At 32.7% G+C, this 26,591-nt stretch overlaps 1 protein-coding gene across 1 annotated transcript in view; it reads left to right on the forward strand.

The window, feature by feature from the left end:
* Positions 1 to 691: 691 nt before the first annotated feature.
* LOC123706400 (zinc finger protein Gfi-1b) overlaps positions 692 to 26,591 on the forward strand; it is a 52,040-nt gene continuing 26,140 nt past the window's right edge. The window contains exons 1-2 of the mRNA XM_045655664.1: positions 692 to 860; positions 19,614 to 19,736. Coding sequence (XP_045511620.1) covers positions 728 to 860; positions 19,614 to 19,736 — 256 coding nt within the window. The 5' untranslated portion in view covers positions 692 to 727. The remainder of the gene's footprint in view (positions 861 to 19,613; positions 19,737 to 26,591) is intronic.

Below are 26,591 nucleotides of genomic sequence, written 5' to 3' on the forward strand. Positions count from 1 at the left end.
TGCATATTAACTACCTAAATACCACAAATTGCTAAATAGTTACCTACCAATAATAGGTAGGTACGAACGAGCAACGACAGTGTAAATTTATTGTTTTTTTTTTATGTATAATTATGTACTTAGTATCATAGTATGTAGGTAATCAGTAGGTAGGTAATTAAAATACTTTCTTGCTATGATTTTATTAAAATATTTTTCCGGACCACAAATCAATAACAACATAATTTAAATACGCAATCATCGTCATAAAAATAAACATATTGTTAAATAAAAAATTCATAACGTATCATAAAGACGGTATTATGAAAGCTGACGTCACTGATAGCCACCGATATGTCGATAATCCACGGCTTTACTCAATAAAAACATAATCAACTACACCCATGAAAACCTAATACAAGGCGTATTTATGAAATTTCTCTCGCATCGTTGGAACAATAAAATCTATCAGGAATCATATTATTGTGTTACCTATACAAAGTGATTGTCACGCGTCGCGCGGTGGGGTACGCAGGCGGGGCCTAGTGTTCCACGCCCTCCGCGAGCGATAAGGTTCAAATCTCTATACGAATTGTGAAGATATTCGGCTCTACTGAACAGATAGTCCGAGCACGGAGTGTGCCGTAGCCTTAATACATACTCGCGGCCCGCGCCGGTCGCACGCTCCGTGACAGTTCCATTTTTTAAAAGTGGCGGTTATGTTTTGACGTTTTGATTTTTTTTTCGAATGACAATGGAAATTAGTGCTATGGCACCGATGCCTTTGGACTTCTCTATGGTGAGAAATGTTTCGCCTGGCTTGCGGGAGGAATCGCCGAAACCGATCTCTAACAGTGCGTTTCGTGTCGTCACTCCGAAGGGTAAGTGATAATATTTGTTTGTAAATATTTCAACACGTCATTTCGAGGTGTGAAATTGCGAGGCAAAATTATAAAATTAATGTAAGTTTGTGATGCTTACCCATAGATTATAAATTTGTTATTTTGCAAATAGAGAATAAAAAATTCTAATTAGAATATTTTTCTCTACCGAGTATGTATTTATTTTTATCACATATAACCTACTAGGAATATTCACATGTAACCGAATACCTGTTTCATTTATTATTATTAGACATCGGATTATATGCACTAACAAAATGCCAAAATATGCATGCAAATATGCACTAAAAAAGGCCGAAATATGCACCAAAAACAGCTGATATGCCTAAAATATGCACAATACAAAATCAAAAAACAGCGAAGTTTTCTTAAAATTAAGTATAGTTTTTGTAGCAATATACAATTAAGCTTTTTAGCAAATTTTTGAGCGCAAATTTGTGACGTTTTTCACCCGCGAGCCCAGTGTTGCCACCTTTTCGGGGTAAATCTAGGCCTTTTTTGGAATTCAACCCGTGTTTTAAGTTTTTAGCCCGAAAAGGGTAACCTAGCCTTATTTTCAATGGCTCAAAATTTACTTAAATGGAGCCCATTTCATTATTTTTTGCCAAAATAGGGTTTGTTTACTCGCTGAGCGTTCTGATTGGCTAATAAAGGTTTGTCAACCAATTAAAACTCCCGCTACTTAACGAAATATGCACGATTGGAGGAAAAAGGCTAAAATATGCACTAACGGCGTAATTAGAGAGTTATATGCATTTGCATATGCAAACATGCAAATGCATATAATCCGATGTCTAATTATTATTATCCTCCGCACAATATTTAATTATTTTTAAACACACTTATTAGATACCTACCTAGGTACCTACTAGTCAGGTACTTGCAGTCAAATCTAGAAATTTAATCTTTATCTGTATACCTATTACCTAATTAAAATTTCCTAACCGTAGTCCGTAAAAGAATTAAATTAATTTTTAATAAAAGTTGTGCAATTTATTGGTTGCATACCTACCTATTAAATGTTTATAATTATTTATTATCATTCAAATAAATAGTTAAATTACCGTGCCTGCCATTTAAAATTTTGTTGGTAGAGGGTTTTCTTTTTAATTAGTGCAGAGCAGATTTTCATTCATTTTATCCAAGTCCTTTTTTGGTTTTGGATCTATATCTAAGCTTAATTATAAGCTGATCCACGGTTGTAAAAGGAATATTTTATTTTATTTTCTTTATTTAAGGATCACAAAAGGTCGTTACATGTGTACTAAGGCTAATAGGTACCTACGGTGTTTTATATATAAGTTGGCGTATGCACAACCGGTTATATGTGACCATAGCTTACAGTATATATTTTTATAGGTACCTAGTTTATTTCAGCGGTTTAAAATATATTATGGACTAAGGATCACAAAAATATTTATTCAGTTCACCCCACTAATTTTTTAATATTAGCGTGTTAAACAAAACATACAAACAATTAATACTTACCTGTATTAGGTACAGTGTAGATGCATTAAATGTTTATGTTTAGTCAGAAATATTATATTAAAACTAGCTTTCCGCCCGCGGCTTCGCCCGCTTTGTGCTTTAAACTGTCCTATCTCTCAAGTTGGATCGAACTGCACATGGTGGGCGAATTTTATTATAATCGGTTAATTGGTTTAGGAGTCCATTGAGGACAAACATTGTGACACGAGATTTATATATATAAAGATTGGTAGGTAGAGCCTTGGTAGAGCAGAACATTATGGGCATTTAATTTCTTTCAAAAACGCACATTATTTTTCAGTTAACAAAATATAGGTACAAATTCCTTAGGTATGGAATAGGTACGTTTAGATTTTAGAACAAATATTTTCCACTTTAATTAAATTATTTGTATTGACCCATGATAAAACTTAAAAAGCTAAACTTCGCTTTTGGAGTTAGTATGAACCTTACTAAGGTACATAGGTATGTATACATATATAAAAAAAAACTGCTTATTCTTTAGCGCTTCAGAACAGATGTGACATTCTGTTGGTGAAATAATAAATTATTATGAAAGCCAGAATACCTACTGGAATATAGCAGAATAATTAATTATTTATTTAACGGACATACTATAAACAACACAACATTTTAAAAAACTGTAAAACTGGCTATTAAATATTAAAATTGTAAACTGTTAAACAAGCATCATTGAAAAATACGCATGTAAAACAAATATGTAATAAGTCATATCATTTTTAAAGAATAGAAAAAAGAATCGATCACGAAACGGGATTATCGAACCCGCGTCTGGCTGTCTTACCGGGGCGACAAAAAAATTATATTTATAAAGATTTCGAAACTAGTATAACTTTAATATCATATTCAAATTATAAGTGCCCTGCCATTTTTGGGATTCAATTATTCATCAGACTTGGTTGTCGTGAATTGTGTTGATAAAAAATCAAGAGGCGAATCCCAACAAAATGAATATTAGATATACCTACAAGATTATTATCGATTACAACACCTCTATCATGTCTATACTCTATAACTATGGTTATTTAGCCCTATTCCTTCTGGTCAAATTTCAGCTCCATGCCTCAAAGCGCATTCTGATTGGTCAAAGTATCCCGTTCAAAGGAATGAAATTTTAATTTTCAATTCTCCCCGATCAGTGGGTTTTGCGTTTTTTACTTTCACTGAATAATCAACTTTAATTGAACTTTGATAAGGATTATGTCTGAGCGATTTGGGGTGGAAAGCTCTTTTTTGCTTTGTGCCTTCATAAAAAGCGGAGTCGTGTTTTTGATTTTATGAGTATTGTGGATCTATGCAATGTCTGTTTTTAAATTACAAACAATAATTGTTATTTTAAATGTATTGCTGTTTGATATTTTAAATATTACAAGCATAGCTATATCACCTATCTACACTAATATTATAAAGAGGAAAGGTTTGTATGTATGTATGTATGGTTTTCACGCATAAACTACTGAACCGATTACAATGAAATTTAGCACACATATAGAGGGTAACTTGGATACACACAGGATAGGTTTTATGATTTAAGAATGGGAACTATGCTGGTTTTCCTTTGAAAACGCAGGCGAAGCCGCAGGCGGAAATCTAGTCTTATTATAAATTTAATTAAAGTATTCCATTAACATTTCCTTGCCAAAATGCATTCATTTGGGAAGTTTTTGTTATAAACTTTTTAAAGTAAACTGTTTAAAGTCTGTATAAAATACAGATTATTTAGTCTGACTCTACTTATCATAATGAATTACTTGAAAACAAGCCATTTTTTATGATGTAGAATGTTCCAATTGTATTCATCTATTTATTAATAAAACTTATTGGTAAATTTCCGTAACCTATAAATAAGGAAGGTACATCAATGTTTATTATAGCTCCATCTAAATAGATAGGTATTTTAAATGTTTGAAAATAATCAAAAAGAGAAAAATTTAATGAATAAACTGAAAAGCTTCTAAGTTCACCTATCCCAATACTTCATTGCATTTTATGGCCAGTTTACAGCTTCTAAAAATGTTTTTATATTTTACTTTATTTATTAGACTCTAATAACTCTAATAATTAGAGTGAACAGGTACATCCAGGGAAGCGCGCTCCATCTTAGGCCACATCTCAGCTTACATTAGTCGAGAATGTGGCCAAGCACACCCCTATTGTACAATAAAAAAAAACTTTATTATGAAGTTACATCTTTACCGGGATGCGATTTACCTAGAAACACAGATATATAACTCTATCAAATATCATATCAAATATGTATCAAATCTATTAGGTATAGATATACCCAATATAGATACATTGCACAATAGTGTCAAAAATCTAGTAGAGCGCCACTCTACAACACTTGTGCTATCTATAAAAGTTAAAACTATTCCGTTTTAAAACATCCACTACCGGTTGGCATTGAAAAGTAATGATCCAAAAGGCACGCGTTACCCCAATAATAAACATAATGATAATCCACCCCTCCGTTTAGCATTGATCTGAATTGTATGGAGAGTGTTAGTTTTTTTTTTCTTTTTTTTTGTAGGAACGAGTATGTTTTTTGTAGGAAAAATTTTAGGATAGAATTGGTCAAGATTGATTTGTGAAAGAATTTTATGAATATAGCGGGTTGAAATGCATTTGTGTTGAACTTTTTGCGTGATACCGAGTAATACGTATAGAGTAAAAAGCGCAAGTTTATAAATTACTAGCCTACTATGTTACTAGCCTCGCGGATTTACCCGCATTGCTCCGCTCCTATAATTGGACCTCGGTAAATGGACTATCTAAGAGTGAAATAATTTTAAACATCGGACCCATGGTTCCTGAAATCAGCGCGTTCAAGCAAACAAACTAACTCTTCCTTAATAATATTAGTATAGACACACATTAATTATTAAAGATTATATTGTGAATTTAACGCTTAGTATATTAGGTTATATGTGGGTAATTTATATAGGTAAATAAATAAAGGTCCAATTTGCAAAACAGAGAAACATTATTTAATAAATAGAGTTCAATTTTATGCACCTTTATAGAGTGTGATATTTATTATCAAAAACACCACATCCGATCATAAGTAAGTTCTTCAAGCATAGAGTGAACAGGTACCTTCTTGGGAAGCGCGTTCCATCTTAGACCACATCTCAACATAACATCAGGCGAGATTGTGTCAAGCGATTCCCTATAGGTACCCAATAAAAAAAAGTTAAGGGTACAGTAAAATCTCAAGATTTTTGAGATGTAGATTGTAGGTATTTATTACATATTATTATTCTATATTATATTTTTACAATTCAAGCAGGTATGAAGGTACCAACCGACGTGAGGCCTAAAATATTATTTAATGTATTTCACATTTTGCTTCTTCTCTTTAAAAAAAAATCTTACTTCCCCACAATCTTGCCGACAAATTAATATTACAAAGCATTTTTTTCAAAAATTTAAACAAAACCTTTTATATATTTAATGACGTGCTTTCAATCTTGTATTTTTATCGTATTAATATAGTGTACCTAAACACTCAAAACATACGGTCTAGAGAAGTCTACATTATGTTCAATATCTTTCTGACATAAAGGTACAAGAAAAAGGAATCTTATAAATAATAAAATCAAAAACACAATTAATATTATATCATACGTGTATAATCCCGATTGCTAATAATTTCGTACGAGACATCTGATCCCAAATAATCCGATTTGTCTGATCGAACACTCCCTTTATTAAGTTTGTCCAATATTTCTGCGAGCTACCGCTAACATTGATTTTTAATGGCATTGAATATTTATTTTTGTAGTATATATAGATATTATTATTTATTGATTAGACATAAGCCTGTTATACCGAGAAGTTTGTACAGATAATTAGATAGGGCGATTTATTTAAAAAAAATAAAAATGCGTTTCTAACTTGAATCTTATTGAGTAGGTAGTTATAAAAATGACTACTTTTATAAGGTACCTACACATATATCGCGAAAGTTTGTTCCACTGTGACAAAGAAATATAATCTATCCATGTTCATTTCAATTAGCTTTTCCAATTTTTATTTTAAGGCACAATATAGATATCACCCTTATTCAAAGCTCACCTGTTCATTGTTGGTTAATAAATAAAAAAATGTGTGCGTGTACTAGTGTACACACACGTAAGAAGTGAAATTTTTTTATGACCTTAATTTTCAAAAAATAATTTACTTTATGCAACTTTACAGAAAAACGTCGAATCACGCGTGGTAGGGATAAGAAAAAGATGGCGCGTAACGGAAAAATGTCACGCGTAACGAAAAATTGGTACACTAAATTTTTTTCCAACCCCGATAAAGAAGTTTCACTTGAATTATACTGTGCTATACCAATACCTATTTTAAGCTAATTAACATACAAATGTATGCATCCAGCCCGCTCATCTCTGATTTGTACGGAACCATCCATCAATGTATGGAAATTCAATTTGTTCACATTCGCCAGCTAGACGGGCCCTTAAATCGATTATAGGTTACGCGCCTACGCCTAGGTTTTTGAACTATCCTAGGTGTGTACCTAAATCTTTATTTGATGTAATTGTCTATTATTATTAAGTAGATGTTACTTATTTATTTCAATGTGTTTTGTGTATGTTAATAGTGTACCTATTTCTAATTGGACAACAAATTAAAGTTAGGTATTTAAATTAAAATTACATTGTAATTATAATGATGTTCAATTGTTTAGGATAATTGCTTACAGAAAATATTCCTGCAATCGTGAACATTTATGGAAATATGTAGGTACTTACCTTTTTTCAAATAGTCCATCATAGCATTGGACAGAAATAATAACTTCAAAAACGTAAAAAAATACGTTTGAAACTTAAAAAACTCTATTTTCATCTTGTTGCATCATATAAGTATGTAATTCTTGATTACCTTACTATTTCCAATATTTTCAGGTAAGAAACTGTCACATCATTTTGTAGGCTCAACTGACCATAATTAAGGATGTACATGATCGTCACAATATAACAATATTTCTGTGCCATCGTTAACAGCAACGTAATATAAATTTCAGTTCTTACATAAATCTCATGAATAATTTCTCTCATTGTCATCTATTACACCATCACGCAACAGTTCGCAGTTCGCACATGTGGCGCGACAAAACGACGACATTAAAATCGCATGTCCTTGGCAACATCCTACATCCGCTTCTCACAGTCGCGGCCAATCTTGACGCGCGATGGCATTAATCACACCGTAGCGTAATTATTATTTAATATTATTATTAATTGTATGATTAAATGTGTTTATTTAGTTGATATAATTCTTGGGTTGTTAAAATTCGCGGTTTCTAAATTGGCAATTGATTAGTTATGCATAATAATTGTAATAATTAATACAATGATATAAATTCATGATTCACAAACGGACATTTTATTTAGGTCAAATCCAAAGAACCTACAAGTAAATAAATAAAATATTACGCACTGAAAAAAAAATTCAATACTTTAAGTTAGATAATATTTTTTAACCTATATTCAGTGCATAATTACTTCTAAATTGCCTGCAAGAGTTCTTCATTAGGTACTATAATGGGGCACACGTGTCGCAAATCCCGGGTACGGAACCCAAATTAAATATTAATGGACCCTTTGACTGTCCACGGGATGATTAGCTGATTATGGCGGATTTTTTGGAATTGTTTAACTGATTAAAGCGATGATTTGGAGGGAAGTGATGGTTAATTTGGTACAAAGATTGCGTATATGCCTACTGTTATTATTTTTACACAAACATTATTATTTACCATTAGGAATTAGTGCGGATTTTTTTATGAAAATGGTAGAGTATTGAAATAGTGACATTTTTTTCGTAGGTGATATTAAGTTCGATGTCTCGAATAATTTTCAACGGGCAAATTATTCTTTGATATAATTAGTTTCAAACCGTACAATACCTATACAAACGTAACAAAACATGAAATGTGAAATATTAGAAAGGAAATGAAAATATGTACGCTTGTGTTCGGCAATATTTATTAAATATGTACCAAATTAACACAGAACTATATCTATATAAAAAATATACTGCAGTCCTATAATTATAGACTTTAGATCTAAATCTGTCACAAAACCAACACCACTCAAAATCCTTCTAGAAAGATCAAAACCCACAAAACCCGAACACTTACACAACATTTCATTAGTCACTCATAAGCCGCTGACCCGCGGATCTAAATCTTAACCCTATTAGAATCTTCCTGTACAAATTGTTGAGAAACAGCCGGCTAGTACAAAGGCGGCGACTTCTGACCAATGATCAAATGATGGAAATCATTGGACGGACATGTTGTTGATTTAGTTTGATCGATTTGCGCTTATTTTGTGTGGGGAATTTGTGAGGACAGAGCTCACAAATTCAGGCTATTTTTTTAGAATTGTAATTTTAATCAGCCTATTCGATTTGGTTGTGGTAGAAAGTCTGGTTAGGAAATTTTAATTTCTTTGACCACGAACTTCAAATGTTTATGTAAAATCTATAGAAGAAAGTAGGTATGTCCTATATCATTATCTACCTATTGATTAAAGGAAATATTATATTCAGACAAAAAAAATGAATAAACTTTTCGCTATAACAAAAAAAATGATGTTTTAGGTGATTAATAAGCAATGAATACATCCGAAACAATATTTGCCTTGTCACTTAAAACACTATAGCATCCTCGTGAAAAAACAAAAGGTTTTATACCTAGTTTAAAAGCTAATAAAAGTGTTGTTTTTATTATTTTCAAAGACAAAGACGGTAATGGGATTAATAACGACTCTGGCCTCAATTGCATGCAGTCCCACGGGATTTGGTTTCAACAAAGATTTTATTGACAAACCGTGACCTTAAACGTACTTATGGCCCTTGATAAAAATACACTCATTATAATTTAGATTAATCGCATAAGACTAAATTCGTTCAGAGAAGAAATGAAAAATTGAAAACTGAATGAAAGGAATTAACTATTTTGTATTAGTTCGACTACCTGCTTAGGTTCTTAATTATGTGGAAAGATAAATAAACGATACAGACAAATATGTATATTATGTGTACTGTACAATAAAATATAAACGATAAAACACAGATATCGTATAGAAATATAATCATAAACATAGATTGATCGCTCCATGACTCACAGCAGCTCGACCGCCGAATCGCGGTATTTGTCCAACTAGCGAAGCTTAGTAAAAATACTCAGACAATTGCGTCCAATTTAAATTCTGCCCTGAGAAAACATTCAATCCCGTACAATTAACACCTCTTAACCCGTTCCGACGTTCGCACGACAATCAGTGGGACAGAAATTAGCTGTTCCTAGTTTTTTGGTGCTAGGACTGGGGGTCAAAGTTCAGTTTTAGACTTCGATGGTCTTATTAGAGTTGCTTGAAGAATTGTATCGTCTTCAGCTAAATGGTAGCGACGCGGACGTTCGCACGACAATCATCATACTGAAATTCGTTGTGCCTAGTTTTTGCCTTAAGGGTTAAAGTCCAATTCAGACTGAAAAGTCATATTGGACCAACTGGGAAGTAAGCCATGTTTAGTCACTATTTGAAAATGAAAAAATTGTTCATGTGCAATCTTAATGTTCAGCTAAATGGTAGTGACGTTCGACGTTCGCACGACTATCAGAGGACTAAGAATTAGTCGTTCTTAGTTTTTTGGTACTAGATGTGTGTTATCGTGCTATTATTTTATAAGAGAGTAATATCGAGCGATATTACAGTTGTAAAGTACCAACGAAGATAATTTTCGTGAATTCCCTTTGAAAGTGAGAATTATGTAACTCCTAGGTAAATTAGTAGCCAGGTTTACGTAACTGGGTGTAAAGACCTACTAGCCCACTATTACCAAAACTTACGTTTGTAATTAAATAACAAGTGATAACTGCGTTAAAAACAACCGACTTCAAACTTGCACTTGCAAAATTTACAAATACCTACAGACAAAAATGCTCATAAAATAAAAAGTACTGGGCCTATCCGAATAAAATTTTTATGGGACCAATTTGACACCATCCCGCATCGAACAAAAAAAGAATCACGTAAATCGGTTCAGAAACCTCGGAGTAATCGGTGTACATACATAAAAAAAAAAAAAATATACCGGCCGAATTGATAACCTCCTCCTTTTTTTTGAAGTCGGTTAAAAATGACCGACCTATTTCGGCCCATCGCAACGTTCACACATCCATGAATGAGCCACGATTTAATTTAACTAGATCTTAGATCAATTAAACTAGCAGATGACAAACAGTGAGTAATCATGCGTGGGCGGCGTGATTCCGTGGGAATCGGCCTAGATCGTTTATTAGACGTGGGCTAGACGGACGGATTTAGTCACAAAATCATTGTTTTTGTGATTCATATTGTGATGATTTTGAAATTTATGTAGCTGAAGAAAAGCGGTTAGCAAAGGTAAACAAAGTTATCTGAAAATGTGTATTTTTTTAATTTTTCAATTCGAAAATCGAAATATATACATTTTTACTTTACCTACTTACCTAAATAAATACTTGTCATATTAACCTAATTCGTAATTATGTGCATACGTTATGACATCACGTGATCAACGAATCAGAGAATTATAAGATCTCAGACATTACGAAAATAATATTTTACTGTGAACTAGCGCAATTATTTGATCACAATGAAATGTTCAGATACCTGTACCTGAAATATTTAATTTTTTAATTATAAATCTAAGTAATAATAATATTAAAATTTCAGTTATTATAGTGACATAATTAATATTTTAAACGTACGAAATAAAAAAAAAATGTCCCCACTCTAACCAGGAAATATAACGAAACAGCAACCGTTGAATTACAAATTAGAACCTATGCCTATACATAGCTAATTAGCAGCTTCCTCTATTAGTGTTCACAGAAAAGATTAGACGATATTAATTAAAACATTGTTTTTAACAAATGTTTGAAATATCCCGCGCGGAAGGCGTAACCTCTTGCTGACCCTAAATTCTTCAAAATAACCGACTTTTGTATTGAATAAGGATCTTAGTGTTTTATACAATCTTTCGTAGACTGCGTGTCACCAAGATAACAAAATGCGAGCGATTTTGACTCGTACGCTAAATGATATATGGGTAAGAATTGTATGCTATATTAACAGGTTCTTCGAAATGATAATGCTCGGTTATTGTTATTTGATCAATGGAGCTTTTCAAGTTAACTTGGTGCATGATAAGCGGTGAATTTAGGCGATTTATAATACAAATTATATTTTCATTGAATTGTATTTTATTCTATATCGTATTACAATTCATTATGTCATTTCAATATTTCATATTCTAATATTTTATTTAGGGCTGATTTTTCAATCCTTGGTTAAAACTTATTCGTCGAATAACGTATTAAACTACCATTTTAAAACAATTAGAAATTGCCCGTATTTGACAGTTTACAGGTGACATTTTAATATTATCGTGTAATGCTTTATTGGACGGGTAAGTTTTAACTAGCGAATGAAAAATCGGCCCTTAATTGACAAAAATTTTTACGTTGACGATTTAAAAAAAGAGGATTATAATACCGCTACGTGCTCTTTACACATTTATGCGCAAAAGTATTAAAATGCACATATAAAAAATCACATAGGTAGTTGAAAAACTATTAACATTAGTTCACTATGTAACCACGATCAATAAAATAATGACTACTGACCTATCCAACATTCTAAGAACACTAATCCTATGAAAACTTCCGTTGAAGTCTAGCTTATTAGTGGTCGCTTGTAAAGATGCCCAGTTGCCCACCCAGGGCGTAATTCGATCTGCACTAAATTGATCATTAATATTTGGTCAGTATATGGGTTTCTTGTGTTTTCTGAATGCTCTCTGTTTTATTATTTCAATTCAATTTATTGGAGTAACGATTCGATCAATTATTAATTTTAATTACATACTTTTTTATTTGTATAAAAATGTAACATTCATTGTTTTAGTAAATAAGTGAATCAGTTTTGGTAAAATTTATTCATTTGTCGACTTCTGGAATAGAAAAATTTAACGTAAATCGTTATATTATTATCTAAGAATGCATAGAGAAGTGTTATGATATTGTATTGTGCAATCTACGAATTAAAAAAATGCAACAAATGCCGCTCCATGCAATATTTGTTCTAGTATCATGTTCCATCAGAATATCTGATCGATTCCACCTCAAATTTACAAAACGATTTTGAACTTTACATGAATAGTTATAAATATCAAATTCGCGAATCAATAGAACACAGGGTCAGATAAGAATAATTGCATTTATAATGTAATTGCATTCCGTTCTTACTAATGCAAAATATTATCAATTGCTAAGGGATTAGAAAGTAAGTTGTAGATAATTTTACTGAATGGCGCTTTTTTGTTAATGACGTCAATTAGTCACGTAAATTAGTCATAAATGCTAGTGTATCTAGATTCTAGAGGTCTGTATTAGCTTAGATCTATAACTATACTAATAATATGTAAGTAAATAGAAATTTACAATTCAGGAATGGTTGAACTGATTTTAATGTGTATCGTTTGTCTCTTCTGAAGCAGCTGGAAATTTGGTAGAAAAAGTTTCAATATTACAACCATATGGTAGACCGTACAATTGTGTTAGTTATCAATCAATTTAGAAAATTTAAAAAACATTGCATTTATTTAAGAAAAACAATTTTTATCGCAAAAAAATGACTCGAAAATACATATTTACAAAAAATTCTCCTATTCACATAAGGGTAAGGATTACACTAAGTAAAAACGATAGACCTTTTTTTTTTCTTTTTTTTGAGTGGGGAAATCTTGCATAGATACCCACGGCCTCCGGGGAAAGGGCCGCGGGTTATGTCGGATTCCTACCGACCAAAACCCCACTGTGTTCCGTCAAGACACATAAACGACGGGGCCACGGGTATAGGTAGAATTCGTCCGTGACCATAGACTTGTACCTAATAAAAGCTCTAACAAATTTATAAAAGATCAGACGACATTATTGTGATGAAAAAAGACTCACACCGCCACAATAATTGTGATCAAGTGTAGTAATTGAATGATAGCGCAGCGGGAGTTACGGAGGGCGCCGGCCGTGGCGCCGGTGTTATACTAGCTGTTCATGCGGTTTGCCTTGTGTTGGAAATATTATATAGGTTATTATTATTCTAAAATAGTGTAGTTTAACATTATTAAAATGGACAGCATTATAGGTTTATTATTCGGTAGTTAGAACCCGCAGCGTGATTTTATTATATAGCGTGAATAAGATGCATCGGTAGTACAAAGCTACCGATGCATCTTATTCATAACTAGCTTCCGCCCACGACTTTGTACGTGCATCCCCGTTTTTCCCCGTTCCCGTAAGAATATCGGGAAATCCTTTCTTAGGGGACGCCTACGTTATGACATCTACTTGCATGCCAAATTTCAACCCGATACGTCCAGTGGTTTGGGCTGTGAGTTGATAGATCACTATATCAGTCACCTTTGAGTTTTATATATATAGATATCGCCAATATAAAGAAATATAGCTACTTTTTTCTCAAGTCAATCATGGGTTTTTACTTTTTATTTAATACCAGTTTGTCACTTTAAGCTTGCATTGTTCAAAAGGTAAATTGACACGAAAAAATTGTATTTCTTGGGTTTTTATTATCTAAATACCAAATATGAGTGAGATTGATTCGTTATACGATACAATGCTAGACGATAAATACAAACGAGCGAGTGTTTGGAAAATTATTTTATAATAATGCTGCTAATTTATTTTTATCAACGCAATTTAAGAAAAAATATTTTAAACTAGCGGTCCGCCCCAACTTAGCCCGTGGTAGGTACATTTTTACGTTTTCCCTCCATATGAACCATCCTCGTCCTTCAAGGAATATTATAATAAAAGAATTATTATCGAAATCGGTCCACCCGTTCACGCGTCATGCCCGTGACTAAGGGAAATAGGGATTCATTTTTACTATAATATAGAGATGATATAAGTGCTAGAATTTCATATTCAGTTTTGATTCCTCTTAAAGACAAAAAATGTAATTGCTATAACGCAACAAAGTAAAACATAGGACAAAATTAATTAATTTCATTCTGGTTGGTGCCTAAATGCGCTTAGAAAACGGTAAAAATCTGCTAATTATCCAAGAGTTTCTTGGATTTTTAATGAACTATGTAAAATAGTACCTAATATCGTTTTAAATATTATTTCAGATAAAAATACGATAAAGGAGAATGCCCATGAAAGTATGGACCACAGTATAGTGTTGCGTCAATGCCAGAGTGGTTTTGGAGGGTTCTTCGATATTCAAAAGATTTTTACCAATTGATTTTTTTGTGATAAAAACAGGGTTTTTCAAGATATTGAGAAAAATGTGAAAACCCGATTTAGTTAGGTTTATGTGTGATTTAGGTAGTATTTTATCGTCTTCAGAAGGTTATTTTTCGTTTAACATATTTAATCTATGCGTAGAGCTTATGCTTTCAGACAAAGTCTATCTGTTCATCGGCTAGTGTAGGTAGGCACCAGAAATCTTCCGGGACGGAAATCAAGAAAACCTAAATATATATTTAAAAAATGCCAATAGAGTTTTTATTCGGTTTACATATTGTTGTTGTTGTTTGAATCATTTTTTCACTACATATTCGAAGAAAGAAACATATAAGAAATAACTGGTTACCTACCAAGCTATGTCATAATAATATTTTTTATATATATTTAATATTTATATTATTTTACTTCACTATCTATGTTAAAACAACCTACAGTGTATAAACAATACCTTACAGAGTGATTTTATGTTAATTGTTTTTTTTTTTTTGTAATTCAATGAAAACAATAATCGATAAATACATTTAGCTATTTACCATAGTAAATGTCATAATAGTTACCGCTTGGTTACCGTGGTAACCGGTAATGGATACTAAATCGGTAACGGATCTAAACAATTACATGTCTTATTAGATTTTACAAAACATTCCCTGATCAAAATATATTTTCCGATAGTAAGAAGGCCTCTAAATTGCCGAGATTTTTTTTAATAGTATTTTTATCTTGATACATGAGAAAAACCTGTACCAAAAAATGTAAACGGTAATGGACACTAAATCTATAATAACGGATCTAAACAATTAACTACATGTCTTATTAGATTTTACAAAACATTCCCTGTTCAAAATATATTTTCCGATGGTAAGAAGGCCTCTAAATTGCCGAGATTTTTTTTAATAGTATTGTTGTCTTGATGCATGAGAAAAACCAGTACCAAAAATGGGCATTCTCCTTTAATTGTAATCGGTTCAGTAGGTAGTATTTGCGTGAAAGAGTAACAAACACACACACACACACATCCTCACAAACTTTCGCATTTATAATATTAGTAGGATTTTCATACTTCCCTTTTCTTGTTATTAAGGCTAGCTACCGTCTACCAGCAGAGAAAACGTTCCTAAGAGGCCTTTTAAAGATTTTGAAAGTGCCGTTTTTTGCTCATCCTCCACTTTACACTTACAAAACCGCCTTTACCAATTTTCTAATTCCATCCTTCCTTAGGCATTATATACCAACATTTCTTCCATTCGACAATCAATAATTACTTTTTTGTATGTACCTCAAAACCGCCGCACCCCCCACCTCGTTCACAGGAAGCAATATCACAATTGGCTCAACTGCGCCCGGACGACGGCCGGTCATTGATGCCGCTCGCGCTAGTTGGCGCCTCTTTAGTTTTCTTTATATGAATCATATGTGACTCATTGTGTTCTATTTGCTTTGGAGGTCAGATGTGATTTTCGTAACCTTGGCTGATGTGGCATGATAGTTGACTCGTGTATGAAATGTGCTGGCACAGAAGAAAAATAAATCAAACGGCATTTTTTCTGCCTCTTGCCAAACACACATTCACAGATTTTATTGTTATCGTCACATCATTCTTTTTCAAGAAAAGAACATACCATTTCTGGCCAGTGTTCTTTATTGATTTTTGCTATACATTTATTTTTAAATTCTAACTCCTGTTAACCATTAGATAGTAGGTATATATTATTATGTAATTATTAAGTAATATGTATGTTTGTAAAATATTGTTTAGTTTTTAAAATAAGATTTTGATGCCTCCCTTTATACAGCAAACACTTGTCCTTTGCCTAAGGGGTCGCCTGGTAGAGATCACTCTGAAGTGATAAGGCCGCCCCGTTACACATATTAAGCTGTAACATTGTGACTTATTAGGTATATACTTTTATATTTTATAAAAACAATGTGTGTAATGAAGTTTCAAATAAATAAATAAATAAAATAGTTTTTAGTCCTTTCCCTTAAAAAAGATGTCAAAGACACAAAGATACAGCATCTGCAAACGTTCATACACGGTTGTGATGACTTACCATAAAGTAATCTACCAGCCTATTATAGCCTAGTAGAAAATAAAAAATTTCATCCACTGTATTTCAGTTCAATCTAGGGAAAAATTATCGTGATATGATGTCTTAGAAATCAAAACAACCGTGATATAAGACACTCGGCTGCGTAGCGCTTTTGGACCACTTACAAGATATAAATAGAAAGTTCCTACGCTAACAGTTTTGATTGGATGATGATGATGAGCCGAGATTGTGATGTATGGTCCTTTGTTTTGTAGGAATTGGTATAAGGTGCAAGGATACATTTTATGTGGTTTGATTTAATGTATTAACATAAAATCGGGTGAAATGAAGTTAATATAAACAAACGTAGTGTTGAAAATCTTCAATTACACTAAATCTAGGGCATCAAATTTCATATGCCTTTCAACTGATCTTCAAAAATATTTGACAACATAATATTTGACCTGTCTTTGCAACTATTTTTATTTACTAGCTCGTTAACAAAAACGGTCTTTATAATCAGACAATACGTATAAAAAGAGTCCAAGAGTGACTCAACTCTCCAGACGCAGAAATAACCAACTAAATTATGATTAAAATCTCCAATCATCCAATACAAAATAATCAAAGCTAAGCCAATTGAAGAAAGCGTATTTACGGGCACGCGGCGGGCTGGCGCCAACAATCGTCGTCTTCCTAAGGATGTGGCACGGATTGTCCTCGCTCTTATGGCTCTTATCCTGTTACGAAATATTCGAACGTCCGTCAGATGCTCCTGTTTTAAATATTTGATGACTAGTGAATCTTCAAATCCTACTTAATAAATGCGAAAGTTTGTGAGGATGGATGTTTGTTACTCTTTCACGCAAATGCTACTGAACCGATTACAATGTAATTTGGTATGTAGGTAGCTGAAGACTCAGAATCACACATAGGAGCTATGCGGATTTTTCTTTGAAAACGCGGGCGAAGCCACGGGCCGAAATCTATTATAAAATATGATTATAACGATTTGATGTCTAGTTGAACATCTGTAAATATGAATTCTCATGTCATATTGTTAGATACTACTTGGAACGGCTGTACTTGTCTTATAGAATTTGTTTTGGTATATTATAAAAATAGAATTTTGTTATTCGATTTTGAACATTTTCAAATACCTATGATAAGATTAAGATAACAACGTTTGCGGTCAGGTTGTATGGAATATGAGTTTTTCAAGATGAATATTGAAAATCGTAGAAAAAAGGCTTAATAAAATTGTCAATAGCGTATCGGCATATTGAGTTTCATCACAGAGTTTCATCCATTTTTGTAAATCAGAGATTTCCAAGAAAGTATTTTTATTTGATATAAGTGTATTTTAGAATTCAAAGAAACACGAATGATACTAAAATAGTACTCTTCCGTGATAATAAGTCAGATAAGAAGGGATCGTACGATAATGGTATTTTGGTCCAAGACATAAAGTTGAATTTGCTAATTCAGGATATTTTATTTTGATTATATAGAGGTATATTTCATAATATTATAAGATCACAAAAATTGGTACATCAAAGACCAAGTCAAAGACTGATAATTACCTCTATTATGAATGCCGACAATTGAAAATAGAAATAAGTAACAGAAGACAGCATTGAGAGAACTGATATTGAAAGAATAGATAAAAAATAAAATAAAAATAATAATGTGTACAAAACAATAAGTAATTAATTAATCAAAAGAAAATCGAACATGGAAAAAAATTAAATTTGACATGATCGTATCAAATAAACACATTATTACATGCAATTACAAGCGATAAATGTAATTATGTTCGTTATCAGAATATCCGTAGCAGTGATTACCTAAATGTATGATAAAATTTATCGAAAACATGTAACACGAACTATATTTCATTTGATTGAACATCATGTGGACATACCTACATGATATACCTACTGAAATATCTTCCTTTAAATAAACATACCTTTTATTTGACGTGATTACAGTTTTTTTTAGATTTTAGATATTTTATATCAAAATAAATATTTTTTCATATACTTAGTCAAATTTATATTTATAGGTAGATACAGGTAGTTATGAACACATTTATTAATAGTGAAGAAACAGGTCATAGATGACGCACTTATAATTATTCTGAATTGCATAATTTACTCGACCTAGATATTTATTATCAATTTTTTCTTATGAATAATGAATAACTAATACTTCTCTTTCTATAAGAACAGATCTTAAAAATAATTTTGTCAACATCTCAGTTAAGATGAGATGCCTATAAAGAGTTCCCAAATGCCACTAACAATCTGACCTCTTTACACCAATCATAATGAGCGCAAGTGATTTGTCGTATAATACTTTATGTGTAAAGAAATCGACAGTATTAGGGCCGTAGGGGCAATCGGGGCAATCAGGCAAATCAACTGGTGACACTCTCTTGATAAAGCAATTGAGAGATTTGTCGATGACAGATCGCTGATATGACGCCCCGTTTATAATGTGTCATTTTTCAATTATTATTGTCAACAGAATTTTAAGACTAGGCACTAAAAAGATTATCTTTAGATTTGAAGATTCGTTAAATGTCTGCATTAGAGTTACTGTCATAAATTTTATTGTTGATACGTTAATGTGCGCAAAATTTAATCTCAGATTTATCATTCTTTCAATAATGTATTTCCTTAAATCGTTGTATGAAAAAAAAACGAACACACGCCAGAACTAACAGATTTAGGAGTAAGGAAACCGTCAAAAATAGATAGATCCTAAGCTCACTAGTAACTTCATTTAAAGACAGGTCATTTTAATCTGGTCTTAAACGAAAATACCGTAACTAATTGTTACATTTGTCCACAGGATTATCAGCTAGTGAAGCCCTTCGGAATGGTCTGTGCCAATCGCTATGGGGCGCATCCAGCGCTCGACCCGAGATGAGGTTGACCCCGCCACCTGTGAACAATGATGTTTATCCTAACAGAGGTATCGTAATAATATTGATTTGGTCAGTTCTGAAAATTTTTGCTATTGAATATGCCAATGGTTATAAAAAGTGAATGTGCCAAATTATCCATAAATTTAAAATGTTTCCGTCCGTCGTATACCCATGAAATGGAGTATGATTCAGATTCAGATCTATTTTGTACATTGATTTTCTTTGCGATATAACTTCATTTCAAATATCAAATATTTATTAATTTATTTATTTAAAATAAAGAATTTGTCTCTTATATTAATTATGTAATCAATACAGCTTTAAAAAAAAATGAAGATCGATAATAAAATCAATAAAGACAAGTCACTTTATACTTGATAAATTGCACCTGCCTCAACAATCGGTGCAAGATCACAAACACCTCACAGGGTTCCAGATATAAGGATTTTGTACATTTCATATTTCACAAATTCCAATAACATCAACCAAATCCCACGGCTTCAGATTTCTGACACTATCTTATCGGACGAAACTGTTATCGCCCGGCGAAATTACATTTGTTTTATGACTCTGATTTGCTGTCGGCAGCGACAAAGCTTTATCAACCCATCGACAGTTTAAACGTTACGTGTTATGAAGCTTGTAATTCATGTATCGAACACAAATTTCGATAGCGCTGATAAGGTACGGACGGCAGAATAAGTTTCGTTTATGGCGGGATAAATGCGATCGTAAATGCGATATTACAAGGGCGTTTCGATAATTATTATTTGTTACATCCATGTGAATATTTTGGACATCGTCACTGATACTTTTTTTTTGTTCTTTAAAAATAGAGTTGGCTTTTTTTGCTGGCTGTGCGTTGACCACGTCTCAATTCTCAAACGTTGTAAATCCGATTTGGACATGTGTACCCTTGTAAGCAAACATAAGTGTACAAGATAACGTTGTATGCCTGTTTGTCGTGTATGGATTGTCAGACTTCCCGGGAAATAGAAAAAGGTCTGTCGCTAGACGATTGTTAAATATGTTTCGGGTGTCTAAATCAGATGATGTTTGATAAATGATATAAACTTTTGATTTTATATTTATGTGTATTAGGTAATAATTTTCGAGGTGGGACTGATGGAAATCTAAATGCTCAATTTCATTTACTTATTGCTTTATCGGATTTATTTTTTACTTAGAATTTTTTATTAGTCGTATTATGAGATTAAATTTTTCTTGGTAAAAAAATTTTTTTTTTTTTTAATAAAATAAATATTATATCAATTTGAAAGTAAATAACAGCGTTAAAGATTTTTCAGTCGATGAAACGAGTTTTTTTTAATTAAGTATTCAAAAATTAAGTAAAAATGAACACAACAAAGCAAAGCTTCAAAATTCTTCTATTTAAAAACAAACACGTCTTTTAATAATAGCTGTCTTTCAAATCGGCAAGAGCATGTTTATCTATTTATTTCAAATTAAACCGACCACCGCAGTATGACCTCACGCGACCAATACAATAATCGTTGAGGAGAACTTAATTCAATAGTCATAGCGCAAAGTCACGCGAAGTTTAAACAAGAGGGCCAATACAGACATACTCAAACAAATGTGAATAATAGGACAAACAGGGGCAATGTCGTGACCACTGTGCAAATATTGACGGCTACGGACACCCTTTGATTGATCGAGCTTTGTGCTTACCGTTCGTGTAACATGTTTTGTTCCACTTGGCCTGAAATTCTGTTTGTGGTCGTGATCCAATTTAAGGATACTTGTTTTAGGGATATGGGAGATAGTCACAGAGAAGACACCTGGAAAGTAGGGTAACACAGGTCTTGAAATTTTGGACAGAATTTTCAAGGAAGAAGGAAAAAAGAAAGTTTAGTCATGTGATCACACACGACTATAAAAACCATATTTTAGGTCAAGGTGAAACTCTCTGTAAAGTCTCCAAAATGTTTGCTAAAGATACAACAATCAAACATATTAAAGAGCGCTATAAGACTATCATTTACAACAGTCATGTGCATATTTGATTAAAACGTTCGTAACCGTTAAATCCCAACTCATTAACAAAACCTCATTACGTGGGGTCATAACCACAAATCTAAGCGTACGTTGACTGACAATTATTAAAGCAGAATTTAATCTCAAAGATGCCGCCAGCATTTCGTCAATGTTTACAAACAACACACTTAGTGTGGAACTGGAAAACAGGTCGTTGCGATTTTAAGCTCTATCACTTGAACTTAAAGTTTAATTTAAATCTGGGTTAGTTTCCCATGTGTCTGTTTAAGTTGGTGAACGTCACACACATGAATCGTGCTATTGTTTCAGTAAATAATTCGTGGAAACATTTAAGGGAAATCGGGACATTTAAGACGCCGCCGAGATAGTGTTGCGATGGAATGAATGAAATAACATGAATATGATATAAACGAGCTTTGACTGATAAAGTAACATAGAAGTCTCCCGACATATTGACAAAATTAAATGATTCAATAAATAGTGATTGTAAAATGTAGATTATTAAACAAAACTATTATTCCAATACAGATTAGCCCGCTCAGTTTTGTCCCTACAACTGATTTGGACTGAAGATTTAAACTTTGTAGTTTCTTCAGCAGTACCATATTCTTAATTTTCAGAACATTTTTCGTCACCACAACAAAAATTGACATCTTAAGCAAATGTAAAACCGTTTTAGGTTATCAATTCGTACCGTTATCAACCATAAACCTCTCTCAAACGATTTAAGGATTCATTCCTGTTATCGCTGATGACGTAGCGATACCAAACTTTAGGCGTGGCTACTTAGTGCTCTCTGATCTCGCCGCCTAAGACCTGATTTATCTATCGAGAGCTGATTGACAATGAAAAGTTAAGGCGGATGTGACGAAATATTATGATACTGTCAATAGATAGATAAATGCATCGGACAGGAAAACTACGGAATATGTTAGGGATAATTCTGTGCTTGCAACTTCGTGATAAGATGATCATAGCGGGATTACTGTAATAGGCATTTTGGATTTACTGAAATATTTCAATAACCCATTGAGCCCCAAGCGGCCCGATCGGTCCCAGACAAAATAGATTTTCTATTGTGTCTGTGGTTCCGGGGCCTGAGTTAATAATATTACTTTACTCAAACGATTTACACCTGCTGCTGCGGTGTTCCCGGGCAACTACGACATTGGGGCCTACAAGAAAAGATCTTATCAGGTGGCCCACCTGCCCCTTTGCTTGCTCTGACACAAAAAAAAACTTAAATCAAACGTCAAAAGCATTCAGTTATTAATTTTAAGGAACTCCCTTCTGTACTCTTTCATTAAAGAACGTTTAAAATGAATTTCAGCGTAAAGAGCTTGCAAGAAATATTAAAGGTACCTACAAATGCGCAATGCGCCCGCCTCTAAAGTCCGCAAATGAAAAAGAATTCAATCACAATATAAAACGTCACGAATCATTCATTAAGCCATACGATAAGGTTCGATATATTATAATCGATAGAAACAGCTAATCGTCAACCTTCAAAACTCTGATTAATCCAGCCGAACGGATTACCAGAAATCCAACTTGATTAAACTTGCTTTATTTGTGATAATTTTTTATGATTTTTTTTTTGTTTATTTCTTATGATTATTTATAATGAAGTAGCATATTCTAATGCCGGGTCCAGACTGGTGAAACGTAACATGAAATGTAACATGCAATGAAAGACTTCACCGTCCACATTGCTGCAATGTATCATGAAAGGTAACACACCTTGTAACAATTTCTCATAGTTTGGACGACTTGCGCGCGCGAATTGTGCATTACACGCGCATGCTACGAGCATTACAAGCCGTGCGCGGAGCGATCCGTGATTTGTCGGTTTTTCGACGAACACAAAGGGGCAAGGAACACGAATACGGGAGGTTCGTAGTGAATGCGCGTTGAGAGCGCGCTATGCGTCCACGCTTGCAGCGAACATGCAATGAAAGGCAGAATGTTACATTGCATGTTACGTTTCACCAGTCTGGACCCGGCATAAGAGCATATGAATAAATAAATTCTTAATTTCCCGGTAGAAGCATAACTTCTATGGCAATAAACATAACTATGGTACCTATGGCAATATAATTTATTGTTATTAAATAATAATTAGTCCCTCATAGGAGGCCCGTGTCCCAGCAGTGGGACTATAATATATGAGCTGATGATGATGATGATGAAATAATTTGTCGGGATTATGAATGAGAGCTTAGTTCACCAATCAGAACTTAGTTCACCCTAGATCTAATATATTCTAATCGAAGCAAAACATACACATTTATTTATGAATCTAGGTGAAATTTATCAACGAATTCAGTTAAAGAACAAGTTAAATGAATCACTATAGGTGGTGGCTCCAATAATGACTCATTTCTCTTCAAGAACTTCAAAGGTATTCGCTGAATTAATAGGTACTTGATAATAAGATTATAAATGAAATACTTAAAGAAAAAAATATTTTATCAATTTTCGCCGAAAATCCAAATCTCTAAGTTTTATGGATATGAAATAATTTGCGCCTGTTAAAAGAAAATATCGTTTTACATCGCTGTATTTCAACCAATTTTTCAAATACGTTAAATATTTTTAAGCTGTTGCATAGCTTCTATCGCGAGCCTTGAGCGCGGGGACAGAATCGAGAAATTACGTAACGAAAAAACCTCACGCTCTCCACTTAACTCCGACGGGCGGAGGTGTGGCTTGAAGGCATAGCATGCAATTGCTTTACCGCGGCAGTCCCCGACTCCCGAGTGCCACACGTCTTTTTTTTATATTTTAGATTTTGCCGACCCGGTCTCATCTTTGAAACCGTTCCTTGGTTAACTTATTTTTGTTCGCATACATAGGCACTTTAATAATTTATTCAACGCATTTTCAAAAGCCTAAAGTAGCTGAAAAATTATGATGAATTAATGTTTATTTTTTTATATTCCATTATTATAATATTATAACATCTGTTACAAAAACAAATAAACGGCTAGATTAAAAAACCCTTTTAGCGCGATAAAATTCTACAAACACACACACACGCGCTTGCATCGCGCACATACAGGATTAACGCACACATGCAAATTCGGACATTTACGATCAAAGATTTAACTAATCCATGCCGATAAGTAGTTTTAAAACGTTATTACGATTGATAACGGCTATCGAACGCGAATGATAACATGTGATTTATACTATATGTACGGTGGGCAGAAGTGGAGTTTCGAATGTATGATTGCTATGGAGTTGGTATTTGAATAAATCAAAGGAATGTAGTATCTTTTACGCTGGTAATAGAGGTTAGTGTTGAAATTCGATTGATATGCACGTATGTAATAGACAAACCTGAAATATAGCGTATCTATAACTGTACAGTTCTACAATACAATAACTATTCGTTTTAAATATAAATATTTCTTATAAGAAACAATATTTCTCTAGTTTGAATTAAGGATGCGAAAAGAACATGTGTGCCGAGCACATAATTCAGAAGTGAAACTTCTTATAAAGATTCAAAGATATCAAAGTCATCGCCTTACTTCATGACGTGACGGTATTGCCATGACGCGACCTTGAAATTTTACTCTCAACTCACCTAAAGAAGTTTCACTTCAAATATAAGTATTTTATTTTATTGAAATGTTTACTTTGTTTTTCTGGAACAACTGCAAGTAACATATTCAATGTTATACGCTTATAGGATGGACTTCCCGAGTTTAAAATTAGTAACAGGATAAGGAACACTAATTAGACCTATGTATTAACATATGCTTACCCAAGTATTTATTACTTAAAAGTTGATTAAAATGCTTGGTATTAAGGCCTGAATCGGGTAGAATCCCCTTTTGATACCGAAAATTAACTCTAGTTATAACCGTTTTTCTTCTTAGATTCTTTATGTACCTACATATCTAAAAAAAATGTATATTATAGTTTCGAATATGATAAAGGGCATGGTTGTTTTAATTTGTTTATTTTACAATCAGGTTTTTTGGAAAAAATCATGAACTGAGGTCGATTTTTGTACTTTAAACCAAAACGCTAAGTCAATATAATGTCAATTATTGTAGTGTTTTTACAGTGTGTTTATGAAATTCAAACACAGGGCATGGTTGTTTTAAATTTTGATTCAATATCCAAATATCTTTTTAAATAATTTTTATACGTACTTTTACTACGATAGATTCGCGCCGGTCCCCCGATTCCGCCTAGTAAATCGTCACCAAGGTCGCTAGCCCCTATTAACGCCTTAATACATATTTAAAATAATGTGTATCACGCCATTTACGACGTTTCACATCAAAGTTTAACTACCTAGTAAGTATACCTTCTTTTTCATTTTTTACGTTTCTGTCTGGCCGTGAACACACTGTAAAATATTTAAAACAACTAAATAAAAATATGCTAGTGAATAAATCGCTTTAGATAACCGCCTTTAATTTTAAAACCGATATGGATTATAGTATAAATATTTTGAAGATACGAAAGATATACCTAATTAAAGACTAGTCATTTGACAAAAAAATTAAGGCCGCTTATAAATTCGAAATTAGTCCTGCTACAAAACAAACAATAGGTTCAAAATTCTAAATTCAAACAAGAAATTAAGTTTATTAAAGAAGTTAATAATATCTACAATAACGTGAAGTTATTTAGGTATAAAAATCCAATAAAGATCTTAAGAAGATCTTAGGATCTTTAGAGAAATTTAGAAATCACAAAAAATTCTGTTTTTTTTTAATAATAATTTAAGCACTCAGCTATGTTATCAACGTGCAGATAACAAAAAAATCATAAGATTAATATTTTATTATTATTTATTTCATAATTCTTTAACGTATTAAAATTATTGCAACTCGTTTTTAAATCCACGATCGTAAATAAAT

The sequence above is a fragment of the Colias croceus genome, chromosome 3 (genome assembly GCF_905220415.1).
Source record: "Colias croceus chromosome 3, ilColCroc2.1".
Taxonomy (NCBI): Eukaryota; Metazoa; Arthropoda; class Insecta; order Lepidoptera; family Pieridae; genus Colias; species Colias croceus.